Genomic DNA, 19,411 nt, shown 5'->3' with positions numbered 1-19,411 from the left:
TGATAATGTGTTTACGGAGTAACCATGCTGAAATTAGTTTTAAAGAACTTGCCATCGCGTTAAATCAGAGTAACACTCCTCTATAAAAATCAGAATTTTTATAGAGTATCCCAGCTGTAAGACCACTCACCTGACTGTATAGCTCGACTGATGACTCTCCCTTCAGCTGATGTCCAGTCAAATATGTGTTGTGACTGCTGGCGATGTAATACTGACTTAATGGTCCCGACATTTCTCGACTTAGGTCCTTGTCTTCGTTTTCAGAGGATTTCCTGAAAAAAATATTGGTAACCATTATTATGGAAGTTACACACACAGCAGTGTTGGCCTAGTGGCTTTGAATTCGTCTCTCATCAATGAGTCATAGAACCCTGGCTGGCCACCAATGGACTTATATGTGGGCATTAAACATTCGCTCGTGTCAGGGACGTGATTACCTACTTGCCTATTAGATTGACAAATCATGAAAGAGATGGAAGGATGGTGAACAGTTCTTCCAATTTAAAGGGAGGATTTACCGCCTTGGCTCGGGCTGTTTTGGTGTAGCTCGTTCCAATTAGGTTGTTCCCGCGACTAGCGCAAGGGCGTCTCCTGGGACCTCACCTACCCCGGTCTTTCTTTATCCCTAATCTGATTTTGCTCTGCGGCTCGGGCCGGCTTTTAATTTGTTAGCTATCAAGATTGGATTATCCGGTTCCGTTAAACCATGCCCCCACATGCTACTGATGCTTTTACGCACCAATGGGTTAGGATGGTGTTTAGACCTGTCGAAGTGGCCCGAATAATCAATAGAGACTAGCTGCCCTTAGAACATTTTTTAACAGCTTGAGAACTGTAGCATAGTGTAGAATTGCAGTATTTGGAGGAAAATTTTTGCCTCTACGAAAAAGAAGGGAGACAACTTAGAAGATGCATATAAGAATTTAAATAAATAGCAGTTACATGGCAGAGGCTGGCACAGTTCAGAGAGGAATAGCGGGGTTTGGAAGAGACCCTTGCCAAAAATGGTCATACTTAAAAGAAGATTGAAGTAGAAAAGTGTTAAATGAGTCACGTCTGTTCAGTTACACTTTGGGTCTAAAAGTGAAGGCTAACATCAGCTGGAAAACGACTATTAAAAATAATGATCACGAAAATGAAACAAGAGACTATGGCTCAGATATGAAATAATCTAGCGCCATTTGGCCTGTACCTGAAATAAGTGCTATAAGTTTCATGACTCACCCTAAATTCCCAGCTCTCCTCTGTTCAGGGACAAAAGCATAATTGTCCTTGTCCGATAGAAACCTCACAAACCCCTCGAATGAAAGACAATTGTCAGCTCTCAATGTCGGATCTGGTTCGTGCCTCTAAAAATATGTCAAGAATTTTATTGGTTTGGTTTTGTACCATATCATGGTCATGGTCTAGAACTTAAAACCTGAACAACAGTTTTAATTCTGGAAAAGCCAACGATATCTATGGGGTAACAAAATGTTCCATATGTTGGTATTTAGTAAAAAGTTCTCTATCTCTTTTTACCAAGAGAAAATCTCAAAAAAATAGTTTTCTTTTCTTCAAACTGAAAATAAACGTTTTCTTCTGTACTAGCGAACGCCAACAGTCTTTATAGCCATACGTGGGCTAAATAAAATCATATTAAGGCGAAAAGAAGTTAGCGGGGGCTGCTGACTCTCTCACCTGTATAATATCTTTTAATTGCTGTTCATTCTTGGGCTCCAACTGTCTTGTTTCACAGAATTTTCCAAGGGTAGGTAGAGAGAGGACCCTACCGCTTAGATCTGGGTTAGCACCTGAAAAAGAAATAAGTTATTCGACTGAAGTATTGTAACATCGGATTTACCAGAAACTGTGCAGCTAAGTTCATATGGTCAGTGCTAACAGACCCTGGATGGCGACGGAGTGAAGGTGCCTTGAATCTTTTCTATTTCTTTTATTTTCTTTCTGTATCTGTTTTAGGATCATTAATCAATCTAATAGGCAAGTGGGTCATTAGCCTCCTGTGCACATGAACTCGACTTTTTGGGCTTAGCCTGGTTTCCTCATGTTGTTTGCCTTTACCTGTGTTAAATGTGCACATAGAAAGAAAGTCATTTGGTGCACAGCCGGGGATCGAGCCTACGACTTCAGGGGTGAGAGTCGCACGCTGAAGCCATTTGGCCAACACTACAATTGACAAATTCTAGCATAATTCATGGGTGAATAAAATTCCACTGAAAAGGAATTACCTGGTAGCGCCGCGGCGGCTAAAATGTCAAAGGCCTTTTTCCTTCCGACCTTATCGCTGGGCGGCTCCAAATCGAGCGAACCGTTTCTCGTTAGAAGACCTGTGGAAAAGTATCAATATAGACAAATATATATCATTTCATATAGTCTAGCTACAGTATAGCTACAGTCAAATTAATCATAATAATGAGGATAAATTGAAAATTAAAGCTTAGAGTACTTATTTGGTTTGGAATCTACCAGGTGCCAACTTAAATCTTCAATTGAACCAACTAACCGTCAGTTATAAAAAAAAACCCTCAATATTCAATTCTTAAATCAAGGGTGTAAAGAACAACTGGACTGAACAAGAGGAACTGTTCGTTCTATTCAGTCAAGTACTTTGGTTTAAAAAAAAAATTCAAGCAACATATACATTTGAAGAAATGATCTGCAACCAAATCTCGAGGCTACACGCTCGAATCGCCGTTCATAGAAGAGTGCTTATCCCGAGATTAACCCATCAGAGTATGTTGGGTGTGACAGAAAAGGAAAGTAGCATAAATGCTGTGAAAATCAAAACGTTACGTGTGCAGCGTAAGTTAAAAGAAGATACGAAAGAGTAGGTAATGTAGGATATACAAGGGAACTAGATGGTGAAGTTGGGTCGGAGATGTCTGTAACTGGACCAATCGAACAGCTACTAGAGAATGTAGTAGTTAAAAGTACGCATAACCACTCATGCATGGTGGATGAAGAGGAGATACGAGATAAGTAGAGGATCGCGGCAAGTGGAGATCCGTGGAGCCCATCGGGAATAAGGCTTGAAGATATAAACTCCAGTCTTATTGATCACAATACTTGATGATGCATAACGTTGGCAAGAGTCTCAGATGTCAAAGATCTGTGAGTGCAATGCGAATCTTGGTTTTGCGCACCATGTAGACAAGACATGCAAAAAGGGTTACAGAAATCTGGGGTTCATATTACGAATAGCTTGTGGCTTCACGAATATCAGTGCAATTGAAATTTTATACAATGCGCTAGTGGGAAGTCACTTGGAGTACAACGCAATGGTGTGGGCCCCATATGGGGCTAAATACAGTCTCATGTTAGAGCGAGTACAAAATAAATTCACTCGCTGTATCCAGTGTATCCATTGTATCCGCTTATGTAGCCTGTTTGTTCTGGGTATGGTGGGTTATGACCAGCTACACCTCAGAAGAGATCTAGCTGTGTGTACTTATACTACTGGATATTATGTAGAGACTATTATGAGAGAGACGGGTACCAAATAGAAACCTGAGGCTTCCGTCAAAACTTTTGGATGTACCGCGAGCACATTCCAACTTGGTTAGCAAAGCTCCACTCACGCGAGCAATACGAACAATTAACAAAATTTCTACTGAGGTAGACCTATTTGTTGGTACACTGGCTGAGTTCACAAGAGTTGCTTGCTATATTGTTAGTTATAAGATTTAGGCATATAAATACATTTTGACGTTCTATCGTATTAGTTGTAACTGTTAAGGTAAAATAATGATGGGGAAATAAAAAAATAAATAAACAAAAACTTAAAATAAACTCCAGTTGAGAAGTGGTTGTACTCAGACCTGTTCTAAAAGCTGTTTTGTTCCTGAAGAGTTCTGGCGAGCTTCTACTTTTCTCAGCTCCTAAAAACGGACATCTCCCCCTTGGAACTGCAAGTTGTTCGAATACATCACGCAGCTCTGACCGCATGACAAGACTAGGAAAAATTTTACACATTATTTATTATATACCTTTGATTATTTCTATATGTAAATACAATATACATTACTAGCAAAACAGCGGATTATATAACTGATAGCCCACTACCACCACCAGCCCACTACAAAACCAAGCTCTGGGGGAGTAGTGTTTATTCTATTTTATTCGGGAAGAATTCGAATGAGAGCCTGGACTATGAAAATTCTGCTGTTTAAAAACCTTGCGAAATTGTGTTAATGATTAGTTATAACGCTTTTAGGACCGGACCTTAGGTTACTGTATGTCTCGTGATTGTTTTGAAATAGGCAATTAGGTGAACCTTCTGTGCCGGACAAATACGGGTCTGAAGCCAGTCGCACAGTCGGTGATCTCCGCAGGTTGTGTTGAAACCACTATGCCAATACTGACACTAAGTAAATGAATAGAACTTTTATAGATTGCGTATAAATGTGTATGTTTAAAAGACTAGCGTATGCGGCTTATAATATATAAATACTGTTATATTACATATTGGTTTACTGTTTAGTTATTAGGTGGGCTGAAATGTTCGTAAGTTCGTAATGCGGAAGCAACTCGAAACCATAACAAGACAATATTACTTACCTAAAACTTCTAAAAAGAGAGACAAAATCCATGAATTCCAGTTGGGTCTCGTATCCTACAGAACCCGTGCGGAGATGCTTCATGTTCTCCCAAAACCGTTCACTTGTTTCCAGTCTTCGTAAACTAAAAATGAATATTATTAAGCAAGGAGTCAAACTCGTAAGGAAATTTATGTTTTGAAGTCGATGTCAGTTAATTGAATTAAGTGTTTGATGTTTAAATATTAATTTATTCACACTTGGTTTTACATTTATATTTTTTTTTGAAGGAAAACTTCTTTAGGCGGATAAATGTTTACGGTTGAAACGTCACGAAGATGTGCAGTGTTTTTCTCGAAGAAAAGGAAGATAGCGATCGAAAGAGAGTGAGATAGGGAGTTCGAGAAAAAATACACGCTGTTGGTTGATGTATTCGTTTTGTATTTACATATTAGAACTTTAGGTGGCAATTCTGTCGCATAACGTCTTGTGGAGTAAACGCAGTTTTTATTTATTTAGATCATCATTAGCACGTTTACAGTGTGTATACAGTGTGAATATAGATACACAAATACATGGAGTGATCATATACTGGTACATAATCTATTGGGGCTTTTACCTTAGTCATAATTAATTTACAAACAATTTTCACTTGTGACATGTATACTTTGGACGAACGTACTTTTTTTGTTGCTAAAAAGTTATGTTCACTACTAAGGTTTTTAACTCAAACTTTTCACTTTAGGCGTCCTATTCTTGTTAAACATTTATACATCTACCGCCCATGGACGCGTTGCCGACCTTTTAAGATTTGGTACGTGCTTTTCTTGAAGGACGCTAAGTCAAATTGGTTCGGAAATACCTACCGCCCATGGACACTATCAATACAAGAGGGCTCACGATTGCGTTGCCGGCCTTTTAAGAATTGGTAAGCTCTTTTCTTGAAGGACCCTAAGTCAAATTGGCTCGGCAATAACTATCACCCATGGGCACTATGAACGCCAGAGGGCTCAAGAGTGCGTTGCCGGCCTTTTAACAATTGGTACGGTCTTTTCTTGAAGGACCCTAAGTCAAATTGGTTAGGAAATACCTATTGCCTTTGGGCACTATCAATGTAATAGGGCTCACGATTGCGTTGCCGGCCTTTTAACAATTGGTACGGTCTTTTCCTTCAAGAAACCCTAAGTCAAATTGGTTAGGAAATACCTATTGCCTTTGGGCACTATCAATGTAAGAGGGCTCACGATTGCGTTGCCGGCCTTTTAAGAATTGGTAAGCTCTTTTCTTGAAGGACCATTAGCCAAATTGGTTCAGAAAAGTTCACCGCCTATGGACAGAGAAACACTCTCCATGCAAGATGGTTCACGAGTGCGTTGCTCGCCTTTTAAGACTTAGTACGCTCTTTTATTGAAGGACTTTTAGACGACTTGGTTCGGAAATATTTTTATATTTTCTTATTACTTTGTATATTGAATTTTTAATTGTAACTTATAAATTATACATTTCATTTTTGTCATGCATTTCCTGCTTCGTTCCTTAGGGTTGCCCGATAGAATACGCTTTTAGGGATAAACTCATAGCATCCCTAATAATTAACATTATTTTAACCAGATATTAATATTTATACCAGATTGCAACTACGTAAACGATATTTGTTATATATCAGTGAATTTACAAAAAATTATACATTAAAATCCCTCAGGAACTCAGGAGTACTATCCATGAGTAACTTCATTAAAATCCCAACAGTAGTTTTTGAGTTGATTGATCTCAAACACCGAAGTACTTGAATGAATAATAAATAAATAATCTTTATTTCTTCTCTCACATACAAGGTTATTATGATTAAACTAAGATGATATTTGGAAGTGTATGTGAGAGACTGGTCTCTGGAACGGGAGACCTGAGTGACAGATAGCCAGCCCGGAATAAGTACAATCAGAATCTTACCTACTCCGGTTAGGAGATCCAGAAACGAGGCTGGTAGCTGTCAGACTGCTATGACGTGGTCCGCATGGTGTGTGGTGGCTTGAAGCAGCCGAGTATGAACTGGTAAGAAACATATATATCAATTATAACCTACGTCTTAATAAAAGAATGAACCAGTATACGGGCAGTAGTTTCAGGAGATCTTAAGATTCTCTCAATACTAGAGGGCTGGCGTGGCCGGCCCTTTAACAATTCGCTCTTCCAAGGACCCGAGAGAGCTGGTTCCACATATTGGTGGCAACGTTGGAACGACGAGGTGATACGGCTGGAATTTCATATTCTGTGTTGTCAAATCAGTAATATTGCTTACGAAGTAGGTAGTTTAATGTTCCAGGAATTGAGAAGTTCCTTATTTTAAGTGACACATAGGGGTAGTAGAAAACTGAATACCAATAAGAAAAATTCCCTGTCCAGATTTCATTTGAACATTACCCACTGCTGTCACGGCTCACGTGGCTGTTCTATACTTGATAATCTAAAGATGTGTTACACTAAAAAGAAGAGTGAGTTGATAACAATAAATCAGATTTGAACAGAGCAGTCTGTCTTCTCGCCTTCTGTCAAAATGGCGAAGACTTTCCAGCCCTTAATGGTGGTGATGCCCGATAGCTTTGAGACAATTCAAACCTTGAACCTCTGATCCTAGCAGGACTCCGTCTGTTAACTTAGATCTCTTGGTGCAGACTTCCCGAACATATTTATTTATAGTGCAGCTTGCACACATACACAACATATACTATAAATATACTCCTGACTAAGACATAGACATAACATTTATTACTAACAAAACACACACACAGAAACACATAAAATAACAATAATCAAAGATAAAAAAGTGATGAGATAAAATTTTTTTAAAGAAAAAGGTTGAATTGTATAATGCGTGTGTGCTGTGGTTGTAAATGGCTCTGGCTCAGCATTAGGTGAGGAGCAGAGTTGTTCCACAGCGCTGGTCATTCTACCACAGCAGCTAGTTTGCGCCAAAAGTTAGCAGTTTAAGAATAATATAATAGAAGAAATAAATAAATAAATATTTTTGGGCGGATTAAAAACTATATTTCGTGAGATTTTTATTGTGTAAGCTGTCACTGTCCCCTGGCTGGCAAGCCGTTCATTTCCTAAAGAACTTTCTCCGAAACCTAGTAGTGGCTGACTGGAATATGCTAGGTTAGTGTAATTAGTATTCTTTTAAAAACTGTTAGTGTGTTTATCTATATATATGAAAATCCCTACTTCCATTGGTCACGGCATCACGCGTGAACGGCTGGACCGATTTCGCAAATTCTTTTTTTGTTGTGTTTGTTATTGTCAGGAAAAGGTTCTTATAAAAGAAAAAAATAAGAAAATAGCGCGGAAAATTAGAAAATTTAGACCGAACCACCATATTAAGTAATCCTGACTTTTGTTACGATAACAATTTTTTTTCATTGCATAGCGCTTTTATAATTCAAACTTTTTTCAGTTAACCTTGTCTACTAATTTGACATTGTCAGAAGATGTTAGAAAATGAATATAGTTTAAAACAAATGCTTCGCTCGGAGTTATTATATTGATAAAATACATATAAAATAATTACAGTCGCTAATTGTTTGTAGAAATCCATGTTTTTCATATGGCCTGTTATATGTCGGATTACCAACAAAACTATTTATATACGCTCCAGAAAAACAAACAAATAATGTTGTATGAAGCATTTTTAGTTACTTATACCAATTCGAAAATAATATTCATAGTTAAGACAGAACAACATCTGGTTAAGCTGATCTAATAATTTTAATATGAGCCTTTATTCAGACAAGATACTATCTTACTTAATGTATAATATACATGTTTAGTATTAATAAAAATTGTCTTGTCTCTGCCTTTTGTGGGCAATATGGGGTGTGGGTCTTTAACTGCCACCATCAATTTCTGACCTGCCACGGCTTGTTCCATCAACCCGCTATAGGTCTACGCATTTTCCTCTTCATGCGACCTGTGTGCCAATGCAATTATGAGTTGCTCGATTTTGACTGTCTGATAGTATGCTCAGCCCAGTTCCATTTAAGGTTTTTAACACATCTTTTGTTTTTATGTGATATTTTGATATGTTTATTGTGTCTGAAAGTTTTTCTTCTGTTATGCCTATTAATTACATGTTGTCAGGTTTTTTTTTACAATATTCATGGGCGAGCCGGGTCGCAATTCCTCGCGAGACCGGCTCTTTCGGTTTTGTTTGCCTCCTTTAAATATTTAATATTTTTTTCACAGAACCGTTTCAGGCACGGTCTGTGCTTTATTAACATGTCCTGTAGGCCGCCACGGTCTACAGTCATCTCCATTTGTTGCTCCAGGTCGTGCCTGGACGATGCGAATATAGGGCAGTGTAGAAGCACATGTTCCACTGTTTGCTCTTCATCACTGCAGGCACATATTGGGCTTGTCCTAATTTTAAACCTATGCAGGTAATATGCAAAGGCTCCGTGCGTAAGAGTATGTATGTTGTCAGGTTTCAAGTTTTTGTTATGGGCCAAGTTTGACAGCCGTAAGTAATAACCAATATAGGCAGAATACTCGAGTTGTACAGTGTTCTTTTTATAATGTCTTTATTTTTAAACATTTCCTTCAAACTCCAGAATCAGGCATGCGTCTTCATTTGTTGCTAGATCTTTTATTATATAATTGTTTGTTATCCTACATAATCTATTTAATGAATTACGAAGGCCACAGCCGAAAGTTTCAAAAACTCAAATGTTTTAAAAATAAAAATTACAATTTAAATAACGGCTTAACAACCCGAAGTTAGGAACTAAAACATTAAATGTGGGAAGTTAGGAAATTAAACAATGTGGCTGCAGGAAGTAACAAATGTTGGAAGCCTGCCACGTAAGGCATAGGTGATTTTTTATACATTGCGAAATGCAGTTTTCATGGCACCTTGTTGACACCAGAAGGTCTATCACTGGTAACTGGTGGAGCACTGAAAGACAATTGACAATCGCTCTATCTACCAAGGAGGCAGAATTCATGGCACGAGAAAAGAAGTTCTCTGGGTTTGGCAGTTAATGCTTGATAGTATCGAATATACAATAGTTGTTGAATCTTCATATAGATAATCAAATTGTCATTAGTTTGATCAAGAATAATGATTTTCATAAACGATGTGGACATATCGATATAGATAGACATATAGATATGTTAGCACTGATAGTCCGTTAGATATATAGATATATTTACAAAAGCTATATGTAAATTAAACTTTCAATATTTAAGAGATAAACTTGCTGTGATTGAGAAAGATGTAAAACTATCATATTACTATGTACTATATAAAGTTTTATAACTTATTAATGTTTAGTTAAAGCTTTTCGATGTTTTGTTTTATTTGTTAGCTTTATTAAAAGGCTAAAATTTAGTAGGAGTATTAGGTTGTATAATATTTAAAATTTAAAATTATTAGTTTTAATTTTTCGTAACATGTGTGGACGATTGGAGGAGGCCTATAGTCAAAAAGAGGTCCTTGAAAAAATATAGAAAATGTATATATATACATATATATTTTATATGTGTGTTTATTTTGTAAATTTTCAAGGAATACATGAGACTTAATTATTATTATTAATATTTATATTGGCGCCTTCAGTCTTTAGGGAGCATTCAAGTATTACGTAACGAATTGGGGGGGGGGGGGGGAGTCCTCTTGTAAAACGTTACGATGCGGGGCGGGGATATACACGTTATTTTGCACTTTCCAATACTTTCCACCACATAATGGTAAGTTTTAGGTATAAAGAGTCACTGGGGTTGGTCACGAAACGTTTTACTATTGGATACATAAACGTTAGGGCGCGTTTCATTTGTCGGTCACGAATCTTCAAAAATTGCGTGACGTAAAACTTGAACGCTCCCTTATAGAATGTATCACTCTATAGTTGTCTAAAAGTCACATCAGATCACTATGATAACTCTGTGTATCTCCTACTTTTGATCTGGTTTATAATTAACCTAGATTACTTTAAAATTCGTAAGCAGATTTGCTGCCATCAAAACCCCCTCTCCCCTCTACTCAGCTAAAGTAAGCTGGTTATATTAGTACAGAAACGTATATTGTGGGAATCCTCGAAAATGCATTTCATTTTCAAGCACAGACAACGTGTAGGTAATATAAGTACTGTTGACATAATTATATGAACAGCAAAGAACTGCCCCACCCCCCCCATAGTACTTACGTAATTCTTGATCGGCCCCTGTCATAATGTCGAGTTTGCAAACAGTCCCCCTGTTTATTTAAGACCAAAATAAGGAAGGTTGACATGACCTGTATACATCCAATCTTAATAGAGGATAACTCACCTATGCCGAGGTGATGAGGTATACTCCTCCTCACTCCTGGTACCGGCAGTGCTGTAGCTCCTTGGAGATCCCTTCAGTTCTGATGAAGATCTGTTCTTCTTGAATTTCATGCCGCTTTTAGTAGAATCAGTATAAGAGTCAGCGAACTTGATTGGAGTTGAATGGGTGGAGCTGCCGTATATAGATTCCCGACCTCCAAATATCTAAAAAAATAACACGACATTTTGTTCATGATTGAATTTTTAATATTAATAAATAATAAAATAATAATAAAATCATTTATTTCAGACCATTATAAATCCATATATTGTTAGTAGAGACACTTATAACTGTATTAGCAAAATTATTAAAACATTTAATTAAAAAATCTCCGTTGATTCGAGACACCAGGTACATAGGCATGTAAATTATTAAACATATATTAAAACATGTATTAAACATATACTTTTTTTTGTTTCTTCATCTACGTATACTTAGTCTGGCTATAAATGCTGTTACAATTAAAAGTAATCAAAATATTACACATATAGAATTTTGAATCTATCTAGTATAACAAACTTATAAAAACTCTGAATATATAACCTAAAACTAAATAATGTGTACATTTTTACTTATTTTGAACTATGGCCAAACGGAAAATCTGCTATGTATAAAATAATTTTCACATATGTTCTCAGACGTGTGCCTAACATACCCATACACACCCTTCTAACACTCACACACACGCGTACATACCCTCTACCACTATCACACACACAAACACACACTCACATCAACCCATACAACTTTATTTCTATTAACTTCTAACTAGTTGACTGCTTTGTTTTGTTTATCTTTCCTTATTTAAAACGTTAAATTTCTTTGCCTACCCATATATGTATGTACTTTTTGTTACCACTCAATATGACTTTGCCGTGAATAAAAGCTTGGTTACCCATAACACAGGTTCTTACCTAGTTTGGAAACCAGTCTCCCGATACCTTCTCAACTGTAATATTATTTATTGTTGTAAATGTTATATGGGAAAAAATTCATAAAAAAAATATTTTTATATGATTGTTCATTGAGTTTCCTCATTTTGGTACCAATATATTACATAATATATTGCGATATTAAAATGGAGTGTGATGATAAAGAGAACCAAAACGTTGTGATTGCATTACACAAAGTAGGTAGTGGAGATAAATGCAATTTTAAAACTGTCCATACGCTTGGTATTAGTAAAATGTTTGTGTACCGAGCTATTAATAGTACAACGAGACCTCAAAGTCAACGTTAAAAATCATTTATTCATATAGGTAACTTATGAACGTCAATAAAAAACATGTCTTCATTAAATGCTTCTAATTTTACATTTACTGCCAGTTCTTAAATCAAGGGCGTAGAACGGAAGAGAAGAACTGACAATAAACTCTCCGCCACTCTTTTTAACTGTCAATGAAAGGAGCTGCAACCATAACACCATGTTCCACATGACATCAGCAGGAGGCATGGTTAAATAGGAGCACGCACTTACATTCTCGTAGGAACAACACGCAAATACATAGTCGAAATAACTAACATCACCCCATACACGAATTCAAATACGACCAGTCACCACAAGTAGCACCCGTTCACGAGTATCACCTCCTCTGTTTGTAACAGAAAAAGGTCTGGCCGTCCACGTATTGTCGTACGTAAATGGAGGTCAACGCAGTAAGGGACAGAATTCAAAGAAATCCTGTCCTAAAGCAAAATATTTTATCTCAGGAGAAAACACCTAGATTCAGGTCGCGTATTTGAAAAAGATGACTTAGAACTTGTAGCCTATAAGAGACGTACTAGTCATTTCTTAAATGATAATTTAAAATAAAATAGGGTAGTAAAACCGTAACAACTGCTGAAGCCGTACGCAACATACAGATGAGAACTTTTTTACAATCGATTAACATTTTAACAAACAATATGACCGTATTTATGTTCAAAGCTCTAAGGAAGCTTTCCAATTAGTCGACAGAGTGCAACGTGGGCACTATCCGACTTCAGTGATGGTTTGGTGGAGGATTAGCTATGAAGAAGTAACTGAGCCATACTTTTATGAAAAATGTATCAAAACATCGGCACAAGTGTATGAAAATACCATTCTTCAGAAGGTACTGAAACCCCTTAACAACACTATGTTCAATAACCAAGAATGGTCCTTCCAGCAAGACTCGGCGCCTGGTGACAAAGTTCGGTCTACGCAGTCTTGGTTGGAAACGAACGTTTAGAACTTCATCAGAGCTGAAGACAGGCCGTCATCTAATCCCGATCTTAATACGCTAGATTATGATTTATGAGTTTTAAAGAGTACGCTATGATAATTTGGAGACCCTAACTCAATCCGTACGATCGGCAGTGAAGAATTATCCCATGGAAAGTTTTTATATTTTAAATTGTTTTATATTTATGTATTAAACGAATTTACTGTAAAAGTAATAAATGTTATTGGCAATGGATTTTTTTCTTTGTTTCAGTATTTATTACTAGAATAGGTATATATATGTATTACATATGAAGCGTGTATCGCAAATGAGTGGCGCTAGGCCAATAGGCTGTGAAATATATTAACATACCCGTATAGCATCAGAAACAAGTGGTTCGCAGCAGCAGCCATCTTCATAATAGAGGCCCGTGTACTTATTCTTCAGCCAAGCGAGACTTCGATCAGCGAGCTTCGTTTGGCTTATTAAGGCTTTGATCACAGAATGGAGACCTACCGCCCATACTCTGAAACGGAAAATAACAATTTATGTCAGACCATGTCAATGATATCAGGTAATTTTTCTTCTAGTAGTGTCCATGGGTATCACTTAACATCAGGTGAGCGTCCTGCCACTTTGCCCCCTGTTATATATACAAAAATGGGCGCAGCACATGGCGAAAGGAACAGTTAATTGGATCACGTATTCAACGGGTGCAAAGTTAAAGTCAAAAGAAAAAATCAGTTGTCTGTAACGTCGGTTTACTGACGATAGTTGAACGTGACAACGTCATAAGAAAATACTGATGGAGTAGTTGCTTTCAAAAGAAAATTTTAATTTGATATGTTTGATAGATATTTTGTATGGACATAGAGAAGGTAAATGAAAATCACAATTGATTTGATCAAGTATCATTCATTTCTTTGTCATTCAGATCATTTATTTGTACGCATAAATACAATTATGTCAATTGCAAACAGCATATGGCTGAGAATGGTACAGTGCAGGGGGGAGGTGGAAAAGGGGAAACATATATCTAAAAATGTGTGCGTGTACTAGTGTACACATGTAAGAAACGAAACTTCTTTATGACCTTATTTTACATTTTGGTTAAATACAGTTTAATTAGATAAAGTTTAACAAAAGGATTTTATTATCATAGACATGAATACAAATAATACAATTATTTCATTTTACCTTATTACTACTAAGATTATAACAGAATGTCATTAATTGTAATAGAATTATTACTATCATTGTTATCGTTATATATATTTTTGTTTTAAAAATTTTTAAAAAAAAAATTCCAAACAATCACAGTTACATGGGGCTGATCACCTACTGGCCTATTAGACAAATGACCATAAAACAGATTCAGAAATCTTCTTTTTTAGTAAAACTCTTTCGTGAGGCAAGAGTCTTACCTGAAAGCATGTGGTGGTAATAAAAAGTGTATGTGTCTGTTATCGCTTAGTGTATTCCCATACAGTAGTGATATGACATGTGCTCGTTGACTCGTGTCCAGACCGTTCCGTTTCGCACTCGCCACCAGCTCAGCTATGTCTCTCGGTTCTAGTAGTTTTCCACCCAGCCTCATGTCCTTGACACATTGGAGGTCTATAAATCTGTAATGAACATGTTTTTTGTAATAATACGAATATTGGCGCTAAACCCTGTTTGTATATATCACGATAATTGTTAAGATTTGATAGGATTTGATTAAGTCTTAATTTATAACGATATATAGATTTTTTATAGAACAAGCAAGTGGCCTCATTTCATGTTAAGTGATCGCTATGGAAACTCTCAATGCCAGAGTTGAAGAGTTGCCGGCCTTTTAAGAATTGGTACGCGTTTTTCTTAAATGACCCTAAGTCGTATTGATACAGATATACTTCAGAGGGCAGCTGCCTTCACATAGTGGTGGCGGTAATTGCCTTAAATGACGTTAATTTTTGTGGAATGACGGATTGTATTTCGTATTCTGCCTCGACGTCCCATAAATCTCAGCTGCTACTCCTCAACTGAACAAATACTCTAATCTCAATAAAAAAAAATATTTAAAGAAAAATCATTTCTATTTCCAACACAATCCTACAGTTTTTAAACTCTTCACCTATAGTGATAATAATACTTAAAAGTTGCTTACAGCTCGCTGTATTGCGATACTTATTCTAACGAAAATTATCCAGCTCAGGGATCACCGGTAATATTTACGGCCCAAGAGTCTCTACTACAAAGGGAACAAGCTCAAAGTCAGAGGAAAGTCTTATATTTGAGTCGGGGGGGACCACGACGACGACACCACCCTTCCACCACACTTCACCACCACAGATTCTTCTGAATGAATGAATTCTTACCCTTCTTCACCAACAACACCAGCCTCCGTCTCATGAACAATGTTTCCTGAGTATTTTAACGGAATCACTTCTTCCGGGTTATATGATAGACTGATTTCCGGCTGCTGAACATTTTCTGATGGGGTTTCTCCTGGGAAAATTATTGATATTAAAAAAAACTCAAATCACATCTATGCTGTTCACTATTTAGAAACTGCTAAGCTTGCCATGCTTCCTGCCGGCTGATACTTCCTACGTCTCCTACCTGGAGTACAAATTGGGACATTCATTTGTGCCGCCGGCGTGACTTTGTGGGTTATAGAATATATCTGTTAGCATCGCCTCGGGTCGCCTAAGGGACCTATCTAACCTCTGGCGGTGCGTAGGCTGCGATGACCATCCATCGGAAATGATGAATGATGATCATCATAGAGCGATTAATTAATGGTGAGATTTAGAAACCGTGTGTCAAGCTGTTTTATACACACATATATACACATAATAAATTAATGATTTAGAAATATTATACGAAATAGCTTAATTTTCTCGTACTTAGCTTGGCTTGAAAAATGTTTTTATTAACATTTGCTCAGCTCCTAATTGGCTTAGGAGACAGGACATTTGGAGACAGGCTCCAGCATCCGAGGCACCCAGTTGAAATTTGATTGATTTCAAATACCGCGCGTTTCGGATATTTAAAAAATTACTGAACGCATTTCGATGAAATTTAGACTATTTCCTAAGTTTTATGATATGATTATGGCTTTCCGAGAATATTAATTAATATTTGCCTGAAAGAAAAGATTATTAACAATAGATGCGTTCACATTTCACGCCGGCGTTCTGACCGATAAGTGTTGGCCTAGTGGCTTTACCGTGTCCATCCCTGAGGTTTCATCGAAGGTTCGATCCGCAGCTATGCACCAATGAAGGCGTTTAACATTCCTTCGTAAGGTAAAGGAAAACATCGCGAGGAAACCGGCTAGCTTTGGACCTTAAAAGTCGACACGTGTCAAGCAAGGAGGCTGATCGTCTACTTTCCTATTATATTGACAAATGATCATGAAGCAGATACCGAAATCTGAGGACCAGATCTAAAAAAGGTCGTAGCGCCACCGACACACATATATATAGATATTTGTTCTGACCTAAGTGTCTATGACTGTATCTCATAGCATCTCTACATGACCTTACAATAAATTAAAACACATACTAACCACACTGAGCATTCGGCCTATGTGCAGTTTTACTCCAGGTCAGCAGTGCGCATGCGCGCTCCAGTCTTAAATGAACAAACGCACCAGCCCACTCTGACTCTCCCACTATACAGGCGGTTCCGTGGTGCATTATCTGAAAAGGTATCAGGTATTCTAGCTATTCTTTTTTTCAGCCGACAGCAGATCAGAAGATGAATTGTTACCTGTAATATATGCCGGTCAATTCTATCACCATTCTGCGGTGCCAAAGGGAACATGGTCACTCCATGGTCATGGAATAACGGCTGAACTGGACTGTACCCACTTCCTTCCAACTCATACAGCGCCTCGTTCTCAAAGCTTGCTCCTGTCTTTTGTCTCGAATGGGTAAAGACTGGCTCTTCACACGAAGATATAACAGACCTGAAATTAAAAAAAAAATATCTTTTCTCTCTGGACGATCTGGTCTTGGCTTACAGATGCCCTATTAAAAAAAAGTAAATTCTCTTCTGAAAACAAATCGATGTTTTTTTAATTGGAATATACATACAATCTTTTTGACCAGGGCCTCAGACTGATGTTCGTATTTCGATAAAATTACTTTTTGATAATAGCGCCATCTTTACTTAAGATTAGCTAACTTTATATCAGCGCCATCTGTTTTAAATTATTATAAACACGGTCAGAGCTAATTGTTCTATTATTGGTTTCGTTCTTAGAATCACTATTCAGAGTCTTAGTATTTGAACCTACTAATATATTAGTTTTACACGTTATCAGTAATGAGCGGATATGTAGCTATTTGCTGTCATTAATTTCGTTAAGAATCCCTCCAGAAGAAGACAGATTCACAATTGTACGAGCACGCGCTTCAATACCATTTATGAAGATGCAAAAATTTTCCAGAAATGAGGATTTTTTTTTAACAGTTTTGTCTGACTTTGATATAACGCGCTTAATTGACTAACATACTACTATCCGATGGTATATTTTGTTTTGTATCTATTTTGGCTTTGTTGGCATTGTTTGATCATGTATGTTTTCTTTTATTTTGTATGTGTAAAAGGGACTTTTTTCACGTAAATATGTAGCAGTTAAGGCTGGTAGCATCAGCCAGCTCTATACAATGCAATACTCGTCAATATTTTTTGTATGTCCGATGAATGTTTAACGTCGAAAATACTACAATATTTATCACCACATTACGCGTTTTCAGCCACTGGTATGTAGACCGTCTAAAGACAACTCACTGTTGCATAAATATTGCCGGGATAAATTTTTTTTCATATCGGGATATATTCAATGATGTAGCCTCATATATCATTAACAGTGCCTGTGTAGAGATTACTTATAAACAGATAAATAACTTACTTCAAATAATCACCGAAGACGGGGTTGCAAATTCTGGCCAACGCATGCCGGTGCTGGTGGAAGCTTGCTATGTGATCCATAACAGCTTGCGTCCGGTACACCTTCTCCAAATTCAGGAGACCTTCGGGGCCGACTCGCCTGAACGCTTGCTCCCCTCCATCATCAAATGAGGCTATATACTGGAATATTACAAATAAAAAATTATAGCTAAACGCTGAAGCCCAATAAGGGTAGTCGCAGCTCATGGAAACCCATTGTAATGGGTGCCTTTCCGGCCTTTGAGGGAGGAGTATATTATTAAACGTTTGAAAGTCCTATCTGCCAGGGAAGGCACCTCGGGAGTCGATTCCACAGTTCGCAAAAGAAAATGTGTAAAATAAAATATGTTTATTATGGAAGATAAGCTAAAAGTATCACTTATTCCACGTCATTAAATTGTAATAAATAGACATCCCTACTCATCGAGAAGACAGAGGATGTAGGCCGAGAGAAAAAGCCGGGGTAAAAAAAATCTCTCGGTACTAATTTAAAATAGCAAATCATCAAACAACACTTAAAAAAATATCACAAATTTATTAGAAGTAGCCTGTCCAGCACTAGTCCCAGGCCCTTTTATCAACTAGATTATCGTTAACTTTGTAGTAAGCCTTTTTACACAGCTTTTCAGTGAACTATATATTTATATTTTGTTGTTTGTTTTTAAAAAGTGTTCATCTCAGCTTTAACACAGTTTGGCATTGACGAAAGAGTGCTTTAAAGAGTCTTTATAATTTAGGAGGATTTTGCTTTGAGAAAGGTTAGTTATGACCATTTAAAACGATTTGAAATCGCACGAAAATATTTGTATACACAACTGGGCATACGTTTGGCCATAATCCCACCTGATGTTAAGTGACCTGCGGTGTAAAGGAAGAATACATGTTCCTGTACTATCTGACAATGCCAAGCGTCTATTCTGCACAGACAAGGATTGGCGATTGGTGAATGTAGCCTGTCAGCCAAACAGCATTAAAGGCTTTTTTGACTTCATGTCAAAAAAATTGGCGTTATGAAATAAATTTAGCAAATTCTTAAAAGACTTGCAATGCACTCGCGAGCCCTCTGGTATTGAGACTGTCTATGGGCGGCAGTATCACTTAACATCAGGTGAGCCTCCTGCCCGTTTGTTCTATAAAAAAATCGATGAACGCTGGCTACACGCACGATAAAGCATGACTCATTGTCCCGTTACGCTCATTGTCCCGTGTCGCTCAATGTACGCTTGCGCCGCATATGTCACTCATCCATTCGAAGACTTTAAGTAAGCAATCATTTCATAAATGTTTTGCTGTAACGTTGGCACGCTAAACTATCGTCCGTAACCTGACTTTACAGACAACCATTTTTCTTAAATTATTTATGTACAGGCAAATGCTGGGACTCTGTTT

The 19,411-nt window shown here is 37.3% G+C and overlaps 1 protein-coding gene across 1 annotated transcript in view; it reads right to left on the bottom strand.

Annotated features, from left to right (window-relative positions):
• LOC123718025 (1-phosphatidylinositol 4,5-bisphosphate phosphodiesterase epsilon-1-like) overlaps positions 1-19,411 on the bottom strand; it is a 95,064-nt gene that overhangs the window by 30,632 nt on the left and 45,021 nt on the right. Inside the window, exons 8-21 of the mRNA XM_045674374.1 lie at positions 17,985-18,163; positions 16,838-17,036; positions 16,635-16,767; positions 15,439-15,568; positions 14,503-14,703; positions 13,451-13,604; positions 10,857-11,059; positions 6,486-6,584; positions 4,558-4,680; positions 3,819-3,952; positions 2,229-2,327; positions 1,681-1,793; positions 1,225-1,349; positions 131-272 (exon numbers count right to left, since the gene is read on the bottom strand). Coding sequence (XP_045530330.1) covers positions 131-272; positions 1,225-1,349; positions 1,681-1,793; positions 2,229-2,327; positions 3,819-3,952; positions 4,558-4,680; positions 6,486-6,584; positions 10,857-11,059; positions 13,451-13,604; positions 14,503-14,703; positions 15,439-15,568; positions 16,635-16,767; positions 16,838-17,036; positions 17,985-18,163 — 2,034 coding nt within the window. The remainder of the gene's footprint in view (positions 1-130; positions 273-1,224; positions 1,350-1,680; positions 1,794-2,228; positions 2,328-3,818; positions 3,953-4,557; positions 4,681-6,485; positions 6,585-10,856; positions 11,060-13,450; positions 13,605-14,502; positions 14,704-15,438; positions 15,569-16,634; positions 16,768-16,837; positions 17,037-17,984; positions 18,164-19,411) is intronic.

Source organism: Pieris brassicae, chromosome 14 (genome assembly GCF_905147105.1).
Source record: "Pieris brassicae chromosome 14, ilPieBrab1.1, whole genome shotgun sequence".
In the NCBI taxonomy this organism is placed as follows: Eukaryota; Metazoa; Arthropoda; class Insecta; order Lepidoptera; family Pieridae; genus Pieris; species Pieris brassicae.
Note: the sequence above shows the minus strand (reverse complement) of the source record. Positions and strands in the feature narration are given on the sequence as shown.